At 42.0% G+C, this 18,782-nt stretch overlaps 1 protein-coding gene across 1 annotated transcript in view; it reads right to left on the bottom strand.

Annotated features, from left to right (window-relative positions):
* Grin3a (glutamate ionotropic receptor NMDA type subunit 3A) overlaps window positions 1–18,782 on the bottom strand; it is a 188,710-nt gene that overhangs the window by 59,537 nt on the left and 110,391 nt on the right. Inside the window, exons 4-5 of the mRNA XM_075967224.1 lie at window positions 4,742–4,887; window positions 67–182 (exon numbers count right to left, since the gene is read on the bottom strand). Coding sequence (XP_075823339.1) covers window positions 67–182; window positions 4,742–4,887 — 262 coding nt within the window. The remainder of the gene's footprint in view (window positions 1–66; window positions 183–4,741; window positions 4,888–18,782) is intronic.

Here is an 18,782-nt window from a genome sequence, read left to right as displayed (position 1 = left end):
ACTTGTGACTTGCTAGCTTAGCAAACAGCGCATCCTTGGCAAAAGGGAACTAAGAATGATTGATACCTTCGATGGCAAATGGTTTCCCCACAGTCAGAAGCTTGCAGTCAGCATCTATTGACACTTCATAATCCAGAAGGGCTTTGTCCATGATGAAGGCATCTAGTTTCTCTGGATCGTTCCTATAGTGAGAACCAACGGGAAGAAGAACAAAAGGGGTTCATTACTGGGTAGGAAGGAGTAGCCTGACAGTTGGCTTTGATTTGGGAACAGAAACTTGGATACCAAGGGCAGCACATACTTGCCAGCTGCTGGCCCTTGTTGGCATCTCATTCACTTGTAGAGTAGATACCAGGGGTATAGGCATTCTTTCTATTCTTTCTAGTGTGCAGAAGTTCTTCCCCATGGGTTTATCCACCAACTTCCTTTCTGACTACTAAGGCCAACATCAAAGACAGCTGTAATTCTTAATTGCACAGGAAGGCACACAGCGAAGGCTGATTTCTACTATTTATCAAAGTAATTTGGGGTAAGTTCTGCATTCAGTGTGCTACATACATTTAATTATTCATCAGGACTGGAATGAGGATGGGGATGAGGCTCAGAAATCTGAAGTGTTTTGATTTAGCCCACACACCTGGTTAAGTGTTGAAGACAAGTATTCTTGTGACTCAGATGTGAAACTTTTGTTTTTTTCCTGTCACAATCACCATTTTGTTATTCAGAAATTGACTATAATTTTATATTTGGGAATAGATACCAAAGAAATACTTAGAAAAAAATCTAGTGTTCTTGGAGAAAAGAAATTTGTGGTCTCTTTAAGTCCATGGCATAACATCAAATAAATTGAAGGCGAAGCTTATGCAACAAATCTTAGTGATTCAATTTAATAATCTGTCTCCAGAGAGCCCTATTTTTTTTTAACCACTTCATAGGTAGTTCAGAATAATTTAAGTTAGGTCCACTAGGCTTGTACCAGTTAATTGACAATCGGCTTAAGCTGTTATTAAATGTCTTAGGTGTCTTCATGAGAGTTCTCTGTTGTTTTGAATATGGGTGTAGATATGGCCTAGCAGAAAACTATGTTTAGTTACAGGCTGGACAACCCTTTCAGGGAATGCAGAGTTTGAAAGGAAGCCAGCTAGGCAACTTCTTTGTTTTTAGCCATCCAAAATCCCTTTCATTGAAGGATAGAATTTATACAATTAAGCTTTTTCTTCTCTTTTTATTAATGTATATTAATTATAAAGAATAATGGGTTTCATTGTGAAATTTCTTTCCTCCACTCTCTCTCCTACCCCCTCCCTCTTAACCTCCTTACCTCCCTTAATTTCTTTCTTCCTTTCCTCCCTTCCTGCTCTGTTTCAGACAAAGTCTTACCACATATTCTAGGCTGACTTCAAACACACACACTTCTGCCTCCATCTCTTGATATGCAGAGTTCAGACTTGAGCCGCCTCTTTCATTCATTCTGGTATTTTTATTCATGCATGTAATAGTTTAACCATATTCTCTTTCTCTTACCCTTTGCTGTTTTCTCTCCCCAATCTGCTTAAGAGTTTCCCTTTACTAATGATCATATCCTCCCTCTCCTTCTTCCCTCTTTCCTCTCACCATCTTATTCCCCCTAAAATAGTTTCCCAAAGACTTTGCTATCATTAGAATTGTTTAAGCAGCTTTGCAAAACAACACCTCTTTATTTAATGTAGCCTCAGTCTTTCCACTCCTAATACCAGAATGAGGCTGTGCAGCTGTAACACAGAAAAGTAGCCTCTAATCAGAGGAGAATATAGTTAGGGCTTATTACCAATTTGAAAGAGAAAGATATTCATGGACACAGGTGAGATTCACCACCAGGCAAGAATTGTGAATGCTGCCTGAATACATAATGAATGGCTCTCTTTGGCATGCACTGTCACCAAAAGGTTTTCCCATTCTTCGGGGAAGTGGAAGAGATACTGCAGAATGCATCTCTCTTTTCAGGACGATTTTACTTAAGTTACAGTGACTTAGTTTTGACGTGTTTAACATCATCTAAAACGGAAACACTACACAGATCCCTAGCAAGAGGAAGTTCATAAAAGGTCCGGGGAGCATGAATTCTTTCCTAGGAGTTGTCGATGAAGCATCTTAATTGAATCCAGGTAATAAAGTCAAGATCTAGTCTGAAGATGTTTCCTTAATCAAAATTTCATTGCCACAGGAAGAGAATGCACCTTGAAAAGGACTTCATAGTAACACGCCGATAGTCCATAAATGTCTCTGCTAAAGCTAGGGCAAATAGAAAAAAAAAAACCTTGAGGTTCATATGCACGTTTTGAAACCAGTGATTCCTGAGGTCCTGCGTCACTGATATCCTTGTATAATTCCTCATGGTTTTGAACTGCATAGTGAGGTTAGTTGGCCTTGATTGATTTCTATGCCGTAAAAAGGCCAGAAGCAGTGAACTCATAGACTTCCGGAGGACCTGAGTCACTGGGGAGGAGGTGAACTGGTGTGATCCAGTCATTAGTAGTTCTAGGCTGGCTAAATCATTTTTGTGGTTGGCAGAGCCTTTGACTTATTCTGTGGTAGAATCATGTCTTCAAGGCATTCATCGAAAACTACATTGTACATTCTACAAAATCAGTCATGCACTAACATAATAAAATAAGTGAGCATCCTATGTAGATGACCCTGAAGGTTGTAGGTCAGAATGATAGAATGCTGGGGGCATGAGACAGCACGAAAATTGTGGTTGCTTGAAGTGTTGCCTAAGAGCATCCACAATGACTAGGCCAAAGGTGGTGACAGACCCAGAAAGAAGGGAGGAGACAGTGACAATAAACTCTGCCTGTCTTCCTGTTTCATGTCAATCAAGGAGTCACCTGGAAAGTTTGGATTGAGACAGGGCTCAAGATTCTGTACTTCTGTCTGGCTCCCTCCTGCCAACTACAAAATGGGTACAGTTGGACCTTGGATTATTCTTAGTCACTTTCATTATTATATTATATATATTACTAATAATATATATTATTAAGACTCTTTCATTATGGTTTCTGAAACAGCACGAAGCTAGAATCCTGTCTTTTGTATTTATTCTGCCACCTGTTAGCCTTATCCCTTTAGGAAATGTCCTACCTTTGTGACACGGGGCATCAGATGAAGGTCTTCTCAGGTAGATTCCCTGGGAGAAATAAAAGCTCTGAGTGCAGGGAAGCTGCTGGGCACTCCGGAAAGTATCATCTCATCCTGCCACATGGCTGGTAGAGTCCTGTTTGCCAACCGCTGACAGCTAGCTGGGAGCCCTGGCTATCTGTCTGGTATCCCATCCTCTCTCTCACTCCTGGGCAATTGTCTGGAGAGAAAACTGAAGAGAATCTGGGAGGCAATGGGGCTCTAAAGTGTGTCAGAAAGGGACTCTAATGTTTTGATGTTTTTGAAAATTAAGTGTCATTTTGTAGCACTTAAGCGTCATAAATAATTTTGTGAACCTAAGAGCACACAGCTTCCTGCCTTTATGAGTTCTAGTTTTGAAAATCCATAAAATTGCTAAAGGGGCTTTTACTAGATCTCTCAAGGACACAAAGCCCTTATATCCTATGAAAGTTGTTTTTTGTTGTTGTGGTTTTTTGTTTTTTTTGTTGTTGTTGTTCTTTTTTTTTGCTTTCTTTCCTTTTAGAAAAATGAGTTGAGGCGAATTACTACTCACTGGGAAAGCTTTCACATTAAGGTGGAGAAACTGGTTTCCTGATGATAATGGGAAACTAAGGTGGGGATTATTAGGAGGTTGGATGCCACTTTTTGTCCTGATGCCATCAGGTAGGAGAGAGAGCAGCCCTCTTGCAGAAGCTGAAAGCCATTCGGTGCCTTCTCGCAGGCAGACCAGACCAGCAGACTCGTCACTGCGCTGCTTGGCATTTGACTCTAATGAATTACAGGCTCTGATAATCTGTCATGGCAACATGATTGCCTTTGATTGCTTCTCATAAATTCTGATGAGAAGGATGCAGGCATAGGAGTCACTGCCTTCCATCTTATTTCTTTCCCACAGGAAATCTCTGAGATAAATTTCCATTTTCTTGTGGCAAAAAATGAGGCATTCCACGGGCTCAGGGATCCACTTTGAAGGGAAAGGTTGCTTTGGGACACTTTATCCTTTGGCCATATTTCCTGTGTGTTTAATCATCTTAGCATTGTTGTTCAAGCCAACATTTTCTTCCCTTGCCATTTACTCCACTAATGACCCTACTGGCTCTTTACCAAATGTACCGCAAACTACAGGCTGTGCAGGTAACTGGTGATTTATGTCTAGGTAATGTAGGTTGTGTTTTTGTGTCCTTATGTGTATGTGTTTGTAGGTTTGTGTGTCTGCTTGTGTAGGCTAGAAGAAGCTGACATGTGCTGTGTTCATCAATCATGCTTTCCTTAGCTTTGAAAACAAGGTCTCTCACTGAACCTGAAGTTCTTGACTTGGCTAGACAAACTGACCAACAGGACCCTGGAATCCTCTTGTCTTTACTCACTCATCACTGGGAGTGTTTGTGTCTTGAGTCTTACGCAGTTGCTGGGGATCCAAATCTGGTTCCTCATGCTTATACAGCAAGCATTTTATTGACGGAGTCACCTGTACAGACCCCTAATGTATTATTTCTGAACACAGAACTAGGGATTTTTGTCTACCATATTGAAAAAAAAAAGGCAAACCCCAGAGGATTTCTCTCTCATCGGAACTTTTAGGCCCCACGAGGCTGACACTCACTTCAGATACTGCACTCCGTCAGGGGTGGCGGGTACGTTGTACCGTCTCATGTACTCATGCATCTCTGGGAAGCTCTGCCGCACGTAGTCCTCAGCACTGCTTTCCCGGACAGTTCCGAAACGGAAGCCTTGAGAAGGATGGTGGAGCTACCAGGGAGAGAAAGAAAGGGCTCTAACAGGCAGCACTCATTTGCATACTTGTCTAAAACATTTCCATTTGCCATTATGAGTCAAAATGCAATGATCGAGCCCATTTTAAACATCTAAAGGCACTAGCATGCAAACAAAGTGTGCAGATACAGACATTGGCATATGCTTGGTTGTACTCAAGCCTGTTCTGCCCTCAGAAGGAAATACATAGGAATGACAAACCGAGTGTACCGAACAGCTATTTTGCTTCATATTGAGAACCTAGTACCTTTTCCTCTTTATTTCCAAGAATGTTACTATAGTTCAATAGTGTGTGTGTGTGTGTGTGTGTGTGTGGGTGTGGGTGGTTGGGGAGCACCTTGGCCATGATGTACATGTGGAGAGTAGGAGACAACGTGTAGGAGTCACAAGTCTCCTTTCACTGGGTGGGTCCTGGGAATTGAACTCAATTCATCATTTTGGTGGAAATCACCTTTATTTTAGTTATCTTGGTGGCTCCCTAGTAAATAGAATTCTTGAGGCGATGCCCAAATAGGCATGTACAAACAATACCATACTGAGAATCAAATACTAAAACATATCTTTGTGATTAAAATTCAGTACTCAAAACTGTACAAAAGGTAAGTTCAAGGTATCCTGGGATGAGACTATACCTTGCCCAACGCTGTGAATACTTTGATTTCATGTTACTAATCCTGACGCTGTATTCCATGTTAAATACATTGAGCTTACTTCTGGTGTTGCTGTGCATTCGTCTTTCTTTTTTAAGTAGTTGCAGAGTGCAGCGCTGAGTCATGCTGTGTATTTTGTCAAACGGAACAGTGCCTGAGGCAGGCACAAGGGAGGAGAGGACAGCAGAGTTAGAGCCAGGAATGTCCTAGGTTTCCAGGATTCAAGACCTCTCATGGAGGGGACAGTGCACCGAGCCCCCTGCTGAGACATTCTTCACTGAGGAAAATAAAGATATGGCACAGCATGCACATGGCATCCTCCTCAGCTCAATTGCAGAGACACACTGATGTGTGACATAAAGCGTATATTCTGCCAAATAGAAGAAAGAGTGGGATTGTGTCATATTATAAACATGTTCATCTGTCAGCAGTAGTATAGAGGTGGTTCCTCTCCTCAACTGTTCCAGTAAGGCCTTTCAGCTTCTGTGTTCTGCTTCATATTGACATATTTTACTTTACTGATAGTGATCTGAAGTCCTGGAGATGGGGTCATGAATGGACTGTGTGGACTTTCTAAACCTCATGAAATTTCCAACAACACTGCATATAAATATGCATTTGGAGCCAGGTGGTGATGGCTCATGCCTTTAATCCCAGCACTTGGGAAGCAGAGGCAGATGAATCTCTGTTAGTTTGAGGCCAGCAGGGTCTACAAGAGCTAGTTCCAGGACATGCTTCAAAGCTACAGAGAAATCCTGTCTCAAAAAGCCAAAAGAAAGTTCAGTTTTATCCCCTGCTTTTTTTGGTAATAGTCCAGCTGGCCTTGGTGAGCTCCCAGTAGATCAGCTCCACTGTCTCAGTGGGTGGGTGCACCCCTCGTGGTCCCGACTTCTTTGCTCATGTTCTCCCTCCTTCTGCTCCTCATTGGGACCTTGGGAGCTCAGTCCAGTGCTCCAGTGTGGGTCTCTGTCTCTATCTCCATCCCTCGCCAGATGAAAGTTCTAAGATGATATGCAAGATATTCGTCAGTATTGCGCTAGGATGGGGTCATTTCAGGTTCCCTATCCTCAGCTGCCCAAGGAACTAACTGGGGACCTCAGCTTGGGCACCTGGGAGCCCCTCTAGGGTCAATTCTCCTGCCCACCCTAAAGTGGGTCCCTTAACTAAGGATTGTGGTTCCGTGCTCCCCTATCCAACCTTCCTTTATCCCGATCCTCCTATTTCCCCAAGTCCCCCCTCCTTCCCTTCTACCTTTTCTCTCCCCATCTCCCCTTACCCCCTTCCCACCCCACCCCCAAGATCCCACTTTTCTCCCCGGCAATGAGGGCTGATGAGACGCCAAGGACAATGGCACGCAGTTTTGATCCTACGCAATCTGCTGGCTTGGTGGGAGCCTAGCCAGTTTGGATGTTCACTTTCCTAGATATGGACGGAGGGGGGAGGACCTAGGACTTACCACAGGGCAGGGAACCCTGACTGCTCTTTGGACTGGAGAGAGAGGGGGAGAGGAGTGGGGGGAAGGGGAGAGGGGTGGGAGGAGGGGGAGAAGAGTGGGAGGAGAGGGAGAAGAGTGGGAGGAGGGGGAGGGAAAGGGGAGGCTGGGAGGAGGTGGAAATTTGTTTTTTTTCTTTATTCTTCTTTTATCAATAAAAAAATGTTAAAAAAAAAGCCAAAAGAAAAAAATGCTTTGAAATTGTCTTCTATGGAAGACAACAACACAGAATTCTTTTTAATGAAAATAATCAGGCTTTTAAGGTATTGATATCTCACACACTAAGAGCTCGCTGACTATAGGAAAATTTGATATATTTGAAGATGAGTTAATTTTGACCCATACTAAAAAATCTAATAATTGCAACAGCTAAATAACCTATATGTCAAATTTTTATGCAGTGTTACCCAATGTATAAATTTTGTTTGTGAGATGTATTTAATAAAACAGGTACTCTCACAGAAATAGAACATTTATGGGGCTTGACCAAAATTACCCGAGTTTGTATTTGTTTAAATACTATCATTTCTCAGTAGTATAATTTATTTAGTCATGGTTTGCTGAGACCCTATAATGTACAACTCTCAAAGTCATATCTGTAACCTGAACTCTGGATCACCTGGCTATTAACACTATTTCTTTGGAAGCTCTACTCTTGAGTATGACAGGATGACATTCCCTTGTGTTCACCATAGCTAACCCGCACACTGAACAAGCGCTAACATTTTCGGTCAATATAACCTTAATGAAGAACAAACAAGAAGAGCAACTAACACCGAGGGTTTATGCTGTTCCTACATGGAACTGGGTCCTTCATAGGCCTTTACTGTTTACTGCTCATGGCTCTGTGGGCAGGAGCACAATTTCTCCTTTATTTAGATGACCAGTGTGCCGAAGCTCAGGGAAGTAACCGGTATAAAACAGCTCGGAGGGAATGGACAGGAATGGGTTAGAACCCAGGTCTGTCTGATTTCAAGGCTGATGCTGTTATTTACCACATATCTCTGCCTTCCAGCTCCTGTGAACAACTAAAAGTTCACCGGAAGCAACCCAATAGCCCCCCCCCCCCATCTCCTCCTGTCTCTGTGTATGTGTTCATGCGCATGTATGTGTGTGCGGGTGTGCATGAGGCTAGAGGTCAACATTGAATATCTTCCTTAATCACTTTTCATCTTAGCTTCTGAGACATAATTTCTCACTGTGCCTGAAGCTCATTGAGTACACTCATTTGAATGGTCAGCAAGCCCTACAGATCCTACCGGTCTTTGTATCCCAGTTCTGGGATTGCAAATACTCGGCACTTGATGGAGGAAGGTCATTGGTTGAATAAAAAGAAACTGCTTGGCTCTCATTGGTTAGAAGATAGGTGGGAGGAGTAGACAGAACAGAATGCCGGGAGGAAGAGGAAGTGGGGTCAGACTCGACAGCTCTCCTCTCCGGAGCAGACACCTCAGAGACAGACGCCATGCTACCTGCTCCAGGGAAGACGCACGCTATGAAGCTCCGACCCAGGATGGACTTAGGCTAGAATCTTCCCGGTAAGACCGGTGCTATACAGATGATAAGAAATGGGCTAGTCCAGGTGGGAGAGTTAGCCTAGAAGATGCTAGGTAGAAATGAGCCAAGCAGTGATTAAAAGAATACAGTGTCTGTGTAATTATTTTGGGGCATAGCCGGGCAGGCGGCTGGGGTTTTGGGGACGTAGCCCCGCCGCCGCTCTTATTACTACAGGCACTCTTCTTGATTTCTTGCTTGGAGGATCTAAATTCAGGTGCTCAGCTCCTTGGCAGCTTTGTCTTCATATTCTCTTGAGTGTGCAATCAATCCCAGGCCAATGCTCACAATAACATCTGCTGCCCCACAACTTGAGCAAAGGCATATCAGCCTTTTCTCTATGTTATACCTGTTCATTTTTTAAGGACTAGATCAGGATTCTCTATGTTGAGCCTTTGGAGTTTTTTCTTTCCCTCACTATCTACTGCCACTTCTCATCAGCACTTACATTGGCTTCATGGGACTCTGGCAAAGCAGTAGATCTGAGGTTTTGAGAATGGAAAATTACTAATGTGGATTTTTCCATGAAATCTAAGTTAGTCTGGCTAACTTAGATGTTATTAGCCAGACTAACTTAGATTTCATAGAAACATCCACTTCTCCAGTCCAAGCAGCCATTATCTCTGTCTTTTTCCAAACCACTCATGGTCATCATAGAACTCAAATCTGGTCATGCTACTCTCTCCCTTAATGCTCATCTGTGACTCCTCACGCTCTTGGGGGAAAAAAACCCTAGTGATTACTTGGTTGAGCATAAGTTTGTTCCTGTCTTGCTTCTAGACTCATCTTCCCACTCAAGCAATTGATGCTTCAGCAGTTTCTTCAGTTTAAATTTTCCCTTTCTTTTTTCTCTTTGACTCAAAACCATCGACTCCCTGCTTTATGATAGCTCCTGCACATAGGCTTCACTTTGCTTGGAAGGACCTCTCCTATTCCCATACCTTTTTTGGTCTAGATTATTCCTGCATGTCACATCCTCAAGGAAGCCTTCATTGATCCTCAGAGGAGGCCAGGCCTCCTGTAAGAACCTCCTGGTATACCTAAAGTTTAAAGTAGTTCTGATAATAGTTAAAACTGTTTGTTACAACTGCCTACTCCATGTCCACACCCATGAGAGCAGAACCCAAGTCTTTTCTATTCATGGATTTGAGTCCTTAACAGACATTGATTGCTGTCATTGTTGTCATTACCACCATCATCCAAAAACACACTGCTTGGTACAGAGGGGGTGTTGGAAGGTTTAGGGATAATGAGAAAAGCATCGTTATCAACAGGGAATCCTCTCGTGTTTTGTGCATGACAACTTTCATACTTTTGTCATTTCTTTTCTTTAAAATCCATTTCCTTTCATTGTTGCTTTCATGCTTTGAAAACAAGGCATCCTGTTTTCCTGTGTGATACTCTAATGGAAAATTACAGTGGGCTTCTCAGCAGCTATAGAATAATAGAAGCATAAATGAGATCTAAGAAGCGATTGATGCATCCCCGTGGGTCAGTGTTGTCCGTCTTGTGCATAATTCAGACAGCCAGGGATGTGAGGAAGCTTGAGTCAGGGACAGAGTATAAAGATTTACAAAGAGTAAAGCATTTGAGCTGCATTCCAGCCACCACCAGGCAGGCCCAGAGAGACAAACATTTCTTTTAAGATTCCACTAAATACTCTACCAGCTCACCCAATTCTGTTTCTATTGTACCAACCTCTTCTGGCCTTGGGGAAATAATCTAAGGTTAAATTATCTATTTGTGTGTGAGTTGTTCAGTGTTAATGGAATACTTAACTCCACCTGCAGCACACAGAGCCAGCACCAGGCAGACATTTCCCAGGAAGGAGAGAAATGTCTCACAACAAATGCGAGCAGGCTCAGGAATGAGCGTCTGTGTCCAAGGTGGGTATGAGGCTTCAGTTTAAAAACAATCACAATGAAGAGTGGTCCATACACTCTATTTGCACCCACCAGAGAGCAGTACTTATGATTATAAAAGGGAGGAAGCACTGGGCTTGGTACAGCACCTTCAAATCTGGGGTAAAGGGCCATTTTTAATTTTCCCAAATGAATGATATCTGCTCAATTTTCTAGCCCTTTCCATGTGACATTATTTTATACACTTAAACCTGAAGGATTCTATAATATTGAATTGGTTCAGAGGAGCTTCTGCATGATCTAAACACTCTTTTTGATAATTTTATTGAGCTATACATTTTCCTCTGCCTCTCTCCTCCCATTCAACCCTCTCCCATGGTCCACATGCTCCCAATTTACTCAGGAGATCTTGTCTTTTACTACTCCCCATGTAGATTAGATCCATGTATGTCTCTCTTAGGGTCCTCATTGTTGTCTAGGTTCTCTGGGATTGTGATTTGTAGGCTGGTTTTTCTTTGCTTTATGTTTAAAAACCACTTATGAGTGACTAATAAGATAATTGTCTTTCTGGGTCTGGGTTACCTCTCTCAGTATGATGTTTTCCAGCTCCATCCACTTGCCTGCAAATTTCAAGATGTCATTAATTTTCTCTGCTGTGTGGTAAACCATTGTATAAATGTACCATATTTTCCTTATCCATTCTTTGGTTGAGGGACATTTAAGTGGTTTCCAGGTTCTGGCTATGACAACAATGCTGCTATGAACATAGCTGAGCACAAGTCCTTGTGGTACATCTAAGCATCCTTTGGATATATACCCTAAAGTGGTATTGCTGGGTCTTTAAAAAGGTTGATTCCTAATTTTCTGAGAAATCGCCATACTGATATCCAAAGGGGTTGTACCAGCTTGAACTCCCACCAGCAATGCAGGGATGTTTCCTTTACCCCCCAACCTCTCCAGCATAAATTGTCATCGATGTTTTTGATCTTCGCCATTTTTTACAGCTATAAGATGGAATCTCAGAGTTGTTTTGATTTACATTTCTCTGATGGCTAAGGATGTTGACCATTTCCTTAAGTGTCTTTCAGTTATTTCATATTCTTCTGTTCAGAGGTCTCTGTTTAGGTCTGTACTACATTTTTTGTTATTAGGTTATTGTTCTTTTGATGACCCATTTCTTGATTTCTTTGTATATTTTGGAGATCAGCCCTCTGTCTGATGTGGGGTTGGTGAAGATTTTTCCATTCTGTAGGCTCCTGTTTTGTCTTGTTGACTGTGTCCTTTGCTTTACAGAAGCTTTATAGTTTCAGGAGGTCCAATTTATTAATTGTTTCTCTCAGTGTCTGTGACACTGGGGTTATATTTAGGATGTGATGTCCTGTGCCAATGCATTCAAGTATACTTCCCAATTTTTCTTCTATGACGTTCATTGTGGCTGGCTTTATGTTGAGGTCTTTGATCCATTTGGACTTGAGTTTTGTTAATGGTGATAGATATGGATCTATTTTCATTCTTCTACATGTTGATATTCAGTTATGCCAGAACCATTTGTTAAATATGGTTTCTTTTTTCCATTTGATATTTTTGGCTTCTTTGTCAAAAATCATGTGTTCAAAGGTGTATGGATTAATATCCAGATCTTTGATTTGGTTCCATTGGTCCTCCTGTCTGTTTTTATGCCAATATCAGGCTGTTTTCAGTACTGTGACTCTATAGTAGGGTTTGAAGTCAGGAATGGTGATGCCTCAAGAAGTTCCTTTATTGTACAGGATTGTTTGGGATATCCTGGGTTTTTTGTTTTTACATATAAAGTTGAGTATTGTTCTTTCAAGGTCTGTGATGAATTTTGCTGAGCATTGAATCTGTAGATTGCTTTTGGTAAGATTTCCATTTTTGCAATGTTAATTCTACCTACCCAAGAGCATGGGAAATCTTTCCACTTTCTGGTGTCTTCTTCGGTTTCTTTCTCCAAAGATTTAAAATTCTTGTCATACAAGTCTTCCACTTGTTTGGTTAGAGTTACTTTGAGATATTTTATGCTATTTGTGGCTACTGTGAAGGATGATGTTTCTCTGATTTCTTTCTCGGCCCATTTATCATCTGTGTAAAGGAGTGATACTAGGTATGATTTTTTTTTCTTGGTTTTTTTGAGACAGGGTTTCTCTTCAGCTTTGGAGCCTGTCCTTGCACTAGCTCTTGTAGACCAGTTTGGCTTTGAACTCTGCCTGCCTCTGCCTCCAGAGTGCTGGGATTAAAGGCATGTGCCACTACCTCCCAGCTGATCTACATACTCTTGTTATCCACTAATGCCTAAATTCATTATAAAGATTGTATCCACTGCCATTTCTTAAAAATGAAGATTTTTATTCAATTCATTAGGTTTAGATTAAAATCTGTGATTTTTTTTCTATCAACAACTTCACAGACAAGTCTTGGAAGAGCAATCATTTACTTCCAACATTGCTACAAAATGATGTTGTATTTGTTTGAATGTCTTCAGTGACAAGGAAGTCTCTCTTCGTCATATTTTTTGCATATGAAGTGTGACTTTGCATCCCCCATCCAATTATCCTATTTATATATAAAATGACAGAAATAAAACAATACATGTATCAAAATTACTCTTTTCTTTTTCTTTTTGGTACTTGGCAAACTTTACTAACATCATTGGCCATCAGAGAAATACAAATAAAAGCACACAACAATTTTGTCTCACCCCAACCATCAAGAGAGAACAAACACTAACAAGGATGGGAAAGGTTCCCTTAGATAGTGCTTGTGGGGATATAAGCTATTTCAGCCATGTTCAAATCAGGGTAGAGTAAACCAGAACTAGCACATGACCCAGCTTTCCCATTCCTCAGAATTTTCCCTAAGGACTCCTTATTTTCTTTTAAACTTTTTGTATTTATTCTTTGTGTCTTTCACATCATGCCTCCTGATGCCATCCATCCCCCCCCCTCAGAATAAAAAAAAATTAAAGAAAAAAGGTAAAAATGGAGAAACGGAAAATCTCATCATGGAAGCTGCAGCGTGACACAGGGAGTCTCACAGAAAAACCTTTTATTCATACATTTTAACATGTATGCGTTCATCACAAAGAATCATTGGTCTGGTCCAAGATTCCTGATCTCTGCCACATCATCCATGCTCGACCCTTGCTGGGACTCTTCCTGGACATTCTGTTGCTGTCCTTTGTCCTGGAGATCCTGTAGCTCTGGGTCCACAGGATGGACTCCACCCCCATCCAATGCTCCAGAATTTCAGAGATGGGGAGGATGTTGCGGTGGGCCAACATATAACCCTGGTCTGAGCCAGAGTAGTTACAGGGTTGGTTAATCTGCCAGCTCTCCCCTGTCTTTAGCATCAGGGTGATCTCTCTAGCATTACCTTGGCTAGCTTACCCCTTGAAGAGAGATGAGCAAGGAGCTGGGCCAGTTGTCCTGCTTCCATGCCCTCAGGGGCGGTTCTCCTGAACCTATACCTTCAGGGCTGCTAGCTGTACCATGTTGTCCAGGTGAGGAGTAGAGGCGCTCTCCCTACCACCACAGCTGATGAGGGGCAGGGACAGCTCTCCCACTCCTATGACCTCAGAGCTAACTCTTCCACTTGCCTCAGGCATTGATGGACAAGCTAGGGAGGGCATCTTTCCTCCACCCATGATGCCACATGACAGATGAGTAATGGGACAGCTCTCTCATGTTCACAGCTTCAGAGCTGGCTCACCTCCACCTCCACAAACAGGGTCATCTCTACTGTGCTACCCAGGCGAGGTGCAGTCTACTTTCCCTGAGTGCTACAGCTGGCAACAGAGAGGACCAGCTTGCTCATTTGTCATAGGCAGTAAGGGGTAGGAGGCAAGGGTAGGAGGCTCTCCCCTACCCACACCATCACATGACAGGTGAGTAGTGGAGATGACTCTCCCATGCTCACAACTTTGGGGCTAGTTCACCCACACCTTTGCTAACAGGTTTGTCTCTTTTGTGCTTCCTACGTGAGATGCAGGGCCAGTTCTGCTCTATGGCCCCAGGGCCAGCTCTCTAACCTGCCTCAGGTGTGGATGGGTGGGGGTTAAATCCCCATGTAGCCACAAGACAGGTGGGTAATGGGAACAGCTCTCTCATATAACTTTGGGGCTGACTCACTTATACTTTTGCCAACAAGTTTGGCTCTGTTGTGCTGCTCAGATGAGGTGCAGGGCCTGTTCTCCTGAGACTTGTAGCTGCTAGGAAACAGGGACAGCTCTTCTGCTCTTACCTGCCTCAGGCATTGATGGACTACAGGGGGCAGAGATTGCTATTTTCATGATTTATCATAGTGTCTGAGTAGTTGAGATGCAGGCAGATTTCCCAAGACTTGCTCAAGGGAATAAGGCTGGATTGGACTCCAGCTCTGATTTGGAGCTCATATTTGCCCTTATGTAGGCGCATGCCTGTGTTTACATGTGCATTAGTGCTCAAGTTTTCTTGTGAAAAGTGAAATGACACATAACTAATTATGCTACAATTTTAAAATCATGTGTTTTTTATGGTTTTGGTTTTATAACATACATTTCAAATGAAGGGCAGCTGTCTCCTATGTAGGACCCTGGCGATAATTACACAGGTACAAGAACACACTAAGGCTGTTTCTGACAAATCAGGATGCATATTCATTCCTGCTACATTGTCTAAACTAGAATACAGAAAAATGAGGCAAAAAGTATTGTTTCTGAGCCCCTTTTAGTGCTTTCCTAATGCAAATGGAAATGCTTCTTATTATCCGGTTTTCTTTTATGTATTGTTTGTATTTTCTTCACAAAAGCTGGTTTCTCCATTTAGAGATAATCTGTCACTGTCTCTCCCTTCACCTTCAGTCCAAAACCCCTTTGGTTAGGTCAGCTTACCTCTAGACACCAACGTTCTTTGGCATGGCATCACATTTAATTTTTATGAGTCTTAGCTCAGGTCCTTCTGACAACTTGAATTATTGAATCAGGTCCATGACTAGACTAAGGGGGAGCAAACTGTGGCCCATGGGGCCACATCTGGTCTACCACCTGTTTTCATAAATCATCCAATTAAAAAAAGTTTTATTGCATCACAGAAAGCCCATTCATTTATAGACTATCTACAGCTGCTTCTGTGTTATGACATTAGAGCCAAGAAGGTATGAGGTCGACCTTCTGACCATAAATCCTGAGATCTTAATATCTGCTCTCCAAGGAGACACTATGAAGTCTGACTCGCTCTCTCACTCTCACGTTTCCAACTTTCCTCCAGTCTGTTCCCAAATCTCAGTAGCCATTTAGGGAGAGCCACAGTCTCAGGGCAGTGAGCAGAGATAGGTGTGATGAACCACGGCAGGCTTCTATGCACTACTGATGTATGTGGGCTTTGTGTGATGGGATCATACCCTCATTGTGGGTACTGATCTTCCAGGTCAAGGTCTCCATGACTACAGTCCTTTGTTTCTTCCTATGGCCAGTTATGACACAATCAGAGATTTTGAAGCTGAAACAACAGGGCAAGAAAATTTGCATCCTGTCCCATGGGCAGGTGTGTTGGGGACAGCCACCACAGGTCAGAGTTTATGGGAAGAGGCCAGTGACACACCTTCTTACGCAAGCTGGGTATTTGTTCATTTTATCTTTCTTTTAATTTCTCTCTGTTCCTTAGTCTTTTGGCTGTATGTCTTCTATCTCATAAATGCTGGAGTTACTTATTATTTCTGTTATTTTAACAATAATGATAACTAATGATTATTTGATATTTCATTCCAGCAATGATCCAAGATCTTAAATTCATCACTTTCTTTAACCCTATAATGCATATAGTCATTGCCCCTATTTTAAAGAGGGAGGAAGCATCTTAGATCTGAAGCATGGCATGCTTAAACAGTTTGACCAAGGCCATACATCCAGAAAACATCAGATCAAGGAAATGAACCCAGGAACCCAAGAACTTGCACTATCCATCTCTTGTTCCTTTATCTCTGGTACATATTATTGCCAGTGTATTATTTCCTATTTTTCTTTAGGACACAGTTTCTTTTACAGAGATTCCTCGGAGAAGCTAAAGATAAGGCACACCACAAATAAAATGATCAGTTTTAGCCAAGCGACTAGTGGCAGCTTACAAGAACAAGACAAAGTGCTGATACCCTTTGAGCGCTCAAATAAGATGTTTATCGCAGATATAGCAGCAACGGCAATATCTCGAGTGTGCTACTTACAAAAGGCAACTGTGCATATTATCCATTCATGAGACACAAGAAACCTTATGGTACCAGTGTTCTGATCATAAACGCTAGATGGATCCCACAAGCCCCCTAAGATATTCATCCTGGGTCCTGTGATGTTCAAAGACATGTGTTCAATACCCAACAATCTTGGTAGGAAGTGTAGAACTGAACACATCACTTACATCCTTAGAGACAATTTTCCTGATCCTTGCACTACACATTTTCACACACATATGTGTTGCCGTACTGGGCATCTTAACACTTGTTTATTTATTCGTTCTACTTGCTTTACAAAGTTTCTTAACTGTAACAATATGAAGTCCAGGCTAATGGGAAGATGAGAAACTGACATGTTAGAGATTATTTAACCTGTTCACTTATTTTTATTGATGACAATGCATGTGCCTTCTACTAATTTAGCACTCAACATGTATTAAGCAAACTGATAATGCCTAAATGTGGGTTACGTAACTGAAAGCACAGAGCAGCAACTGTAAATACAAAAAACCTGTTATCATCTTCAGCTTTCACACGATAGACCAAGGTTTTAGTCTAAGCAATACTCCCAATAGAAGTCACTCAATAGGCCGGGTGGTGGTGGCGCACGCCTTTAATCCCGGCACTCGGGAGGCAGAGGCAGGTGGATCTTTGTGAGTTCGAGACCAGCCTGGTCTACAAGAGCTAGTTCCAGGACAGGCTCCAAAACCACAGAGAAACCCTGTCTCGAAAAAAAAAAAAAGAAGTCACTCAATAAGCTTAAATTTTAAACTTCGTCTGATTCCAGAGGCTCTCAATCTGCACATTGTATTGTACTACTTCTTCATCTAGGCACATTTAGGCCCATAATGAGAAAATCAAAAGTGAGTTCCTTCATGACACACAAGTAATGCAGAAGAGACCAGAAAATAGCCCCGACTCCGATTCCAATATTATCTGTCATCTCCCCATGTCAATACGGCTGATAAAATGACCATTCTTTATACAACCACATGTCCTCATCTGCTGTTTATGAGACTACAAATTTCTGCTCTTTATTCCATCCTCTAAGGAATAATTTCCTGAATTAAAGTTGCTGAGCAGTTACGACAGAATACCACAGTGGGACCCTTTTACAGAGCTTCTGGAGGTCTTAGTGCCTTTCTGTTTCATTAATAGCAATTCAATAGTGAAGCTCATATATTGTCATGGTCTCCAACTTACATATGTGCGTTGAGACACCACAGAGAGAAGCCAGAGCGCTGCAGGATTTCTGCAGAGCAACCATTGCTATTCTGCTACAGTACTTCCGCACTTCTTTGCTTTCCACCCTTCTGTCATGCAAGACATTCTGCTTTCCCTCTTCTCTGTTCCTGGCTCCAACACCTCCTCTTCTGTTCATCTGACACAGCCTATCTTTTTCAGTCCAATGAGCCTCTTCCTATTGTCTTACTGAAAAATCTCCCTCAAACTGCACTTAAAACTGGCATATGGACCCAAGGAACAGAATAAAGAGCCCAGAAATAAATCCATGGATTACAGCCAACCAGTTTTCAACAAAGGTGCCAGGGACGCACAATAGGGAAAAGGACAATCTCCTTAATAAATGGGGTTGGGGAGGCTGGGTATATCTATATGCAGAAGACTGAAATTAGATTAGTATTGCATTGCATACAAAATTATCTCTACATGGATGAAATACTTAAAATGTAACTCTTCAAACTATGAGTGTACTACAAGAAAATCTAGAGGACATGCTATTTAACACTCACTCAGTTAATGATATTTTTGGGAATTTTATTTGTTTTTTTAAAAAATATTTTACATGTGCAAGTATTTGCTTTAAGTGGGTGTTGGATCCCCTAAGATTGGAGTTACAGGTGGTTGATTTACCATGCGGGTGTTGGGAATTGAATATGAGTCATCTGGAAGAGAAGTCAGTACTCTTAAGTCCTGAACTATCTCTCCAGCCCCAGTGATTCTTAAAAATATGACCTCCAAAGTACAGGCAAACCACTAAGGTATATGTGCCACTACTGCATCCATAGGGTTATAGTGACATGCTGGTTATTGTTGTGGTTTGTGGGCATCATGGCTGGGTAGGATTGTTGATTG

The sequence above is a fragment of the Microtus pennsylvanicus genome, chromosome 3 (assembly GCF_037038515.1).
Source record: "Microtus pennsylvanicus isolate mMicPen1 chromosome 3, mMicPen1.hap1, whole genome shotgun sequence".
Taxonomy (NCBI): domain Eukaryota; kingdom Metazoa; phylum Chordata; class Mammalia; order Rodentia; family Cricetidae; genus Microtus; species Microtus pennsylvanicus.
This window is presented reverse-complemented; position numbering and strand designations above follow the sequence as displayed.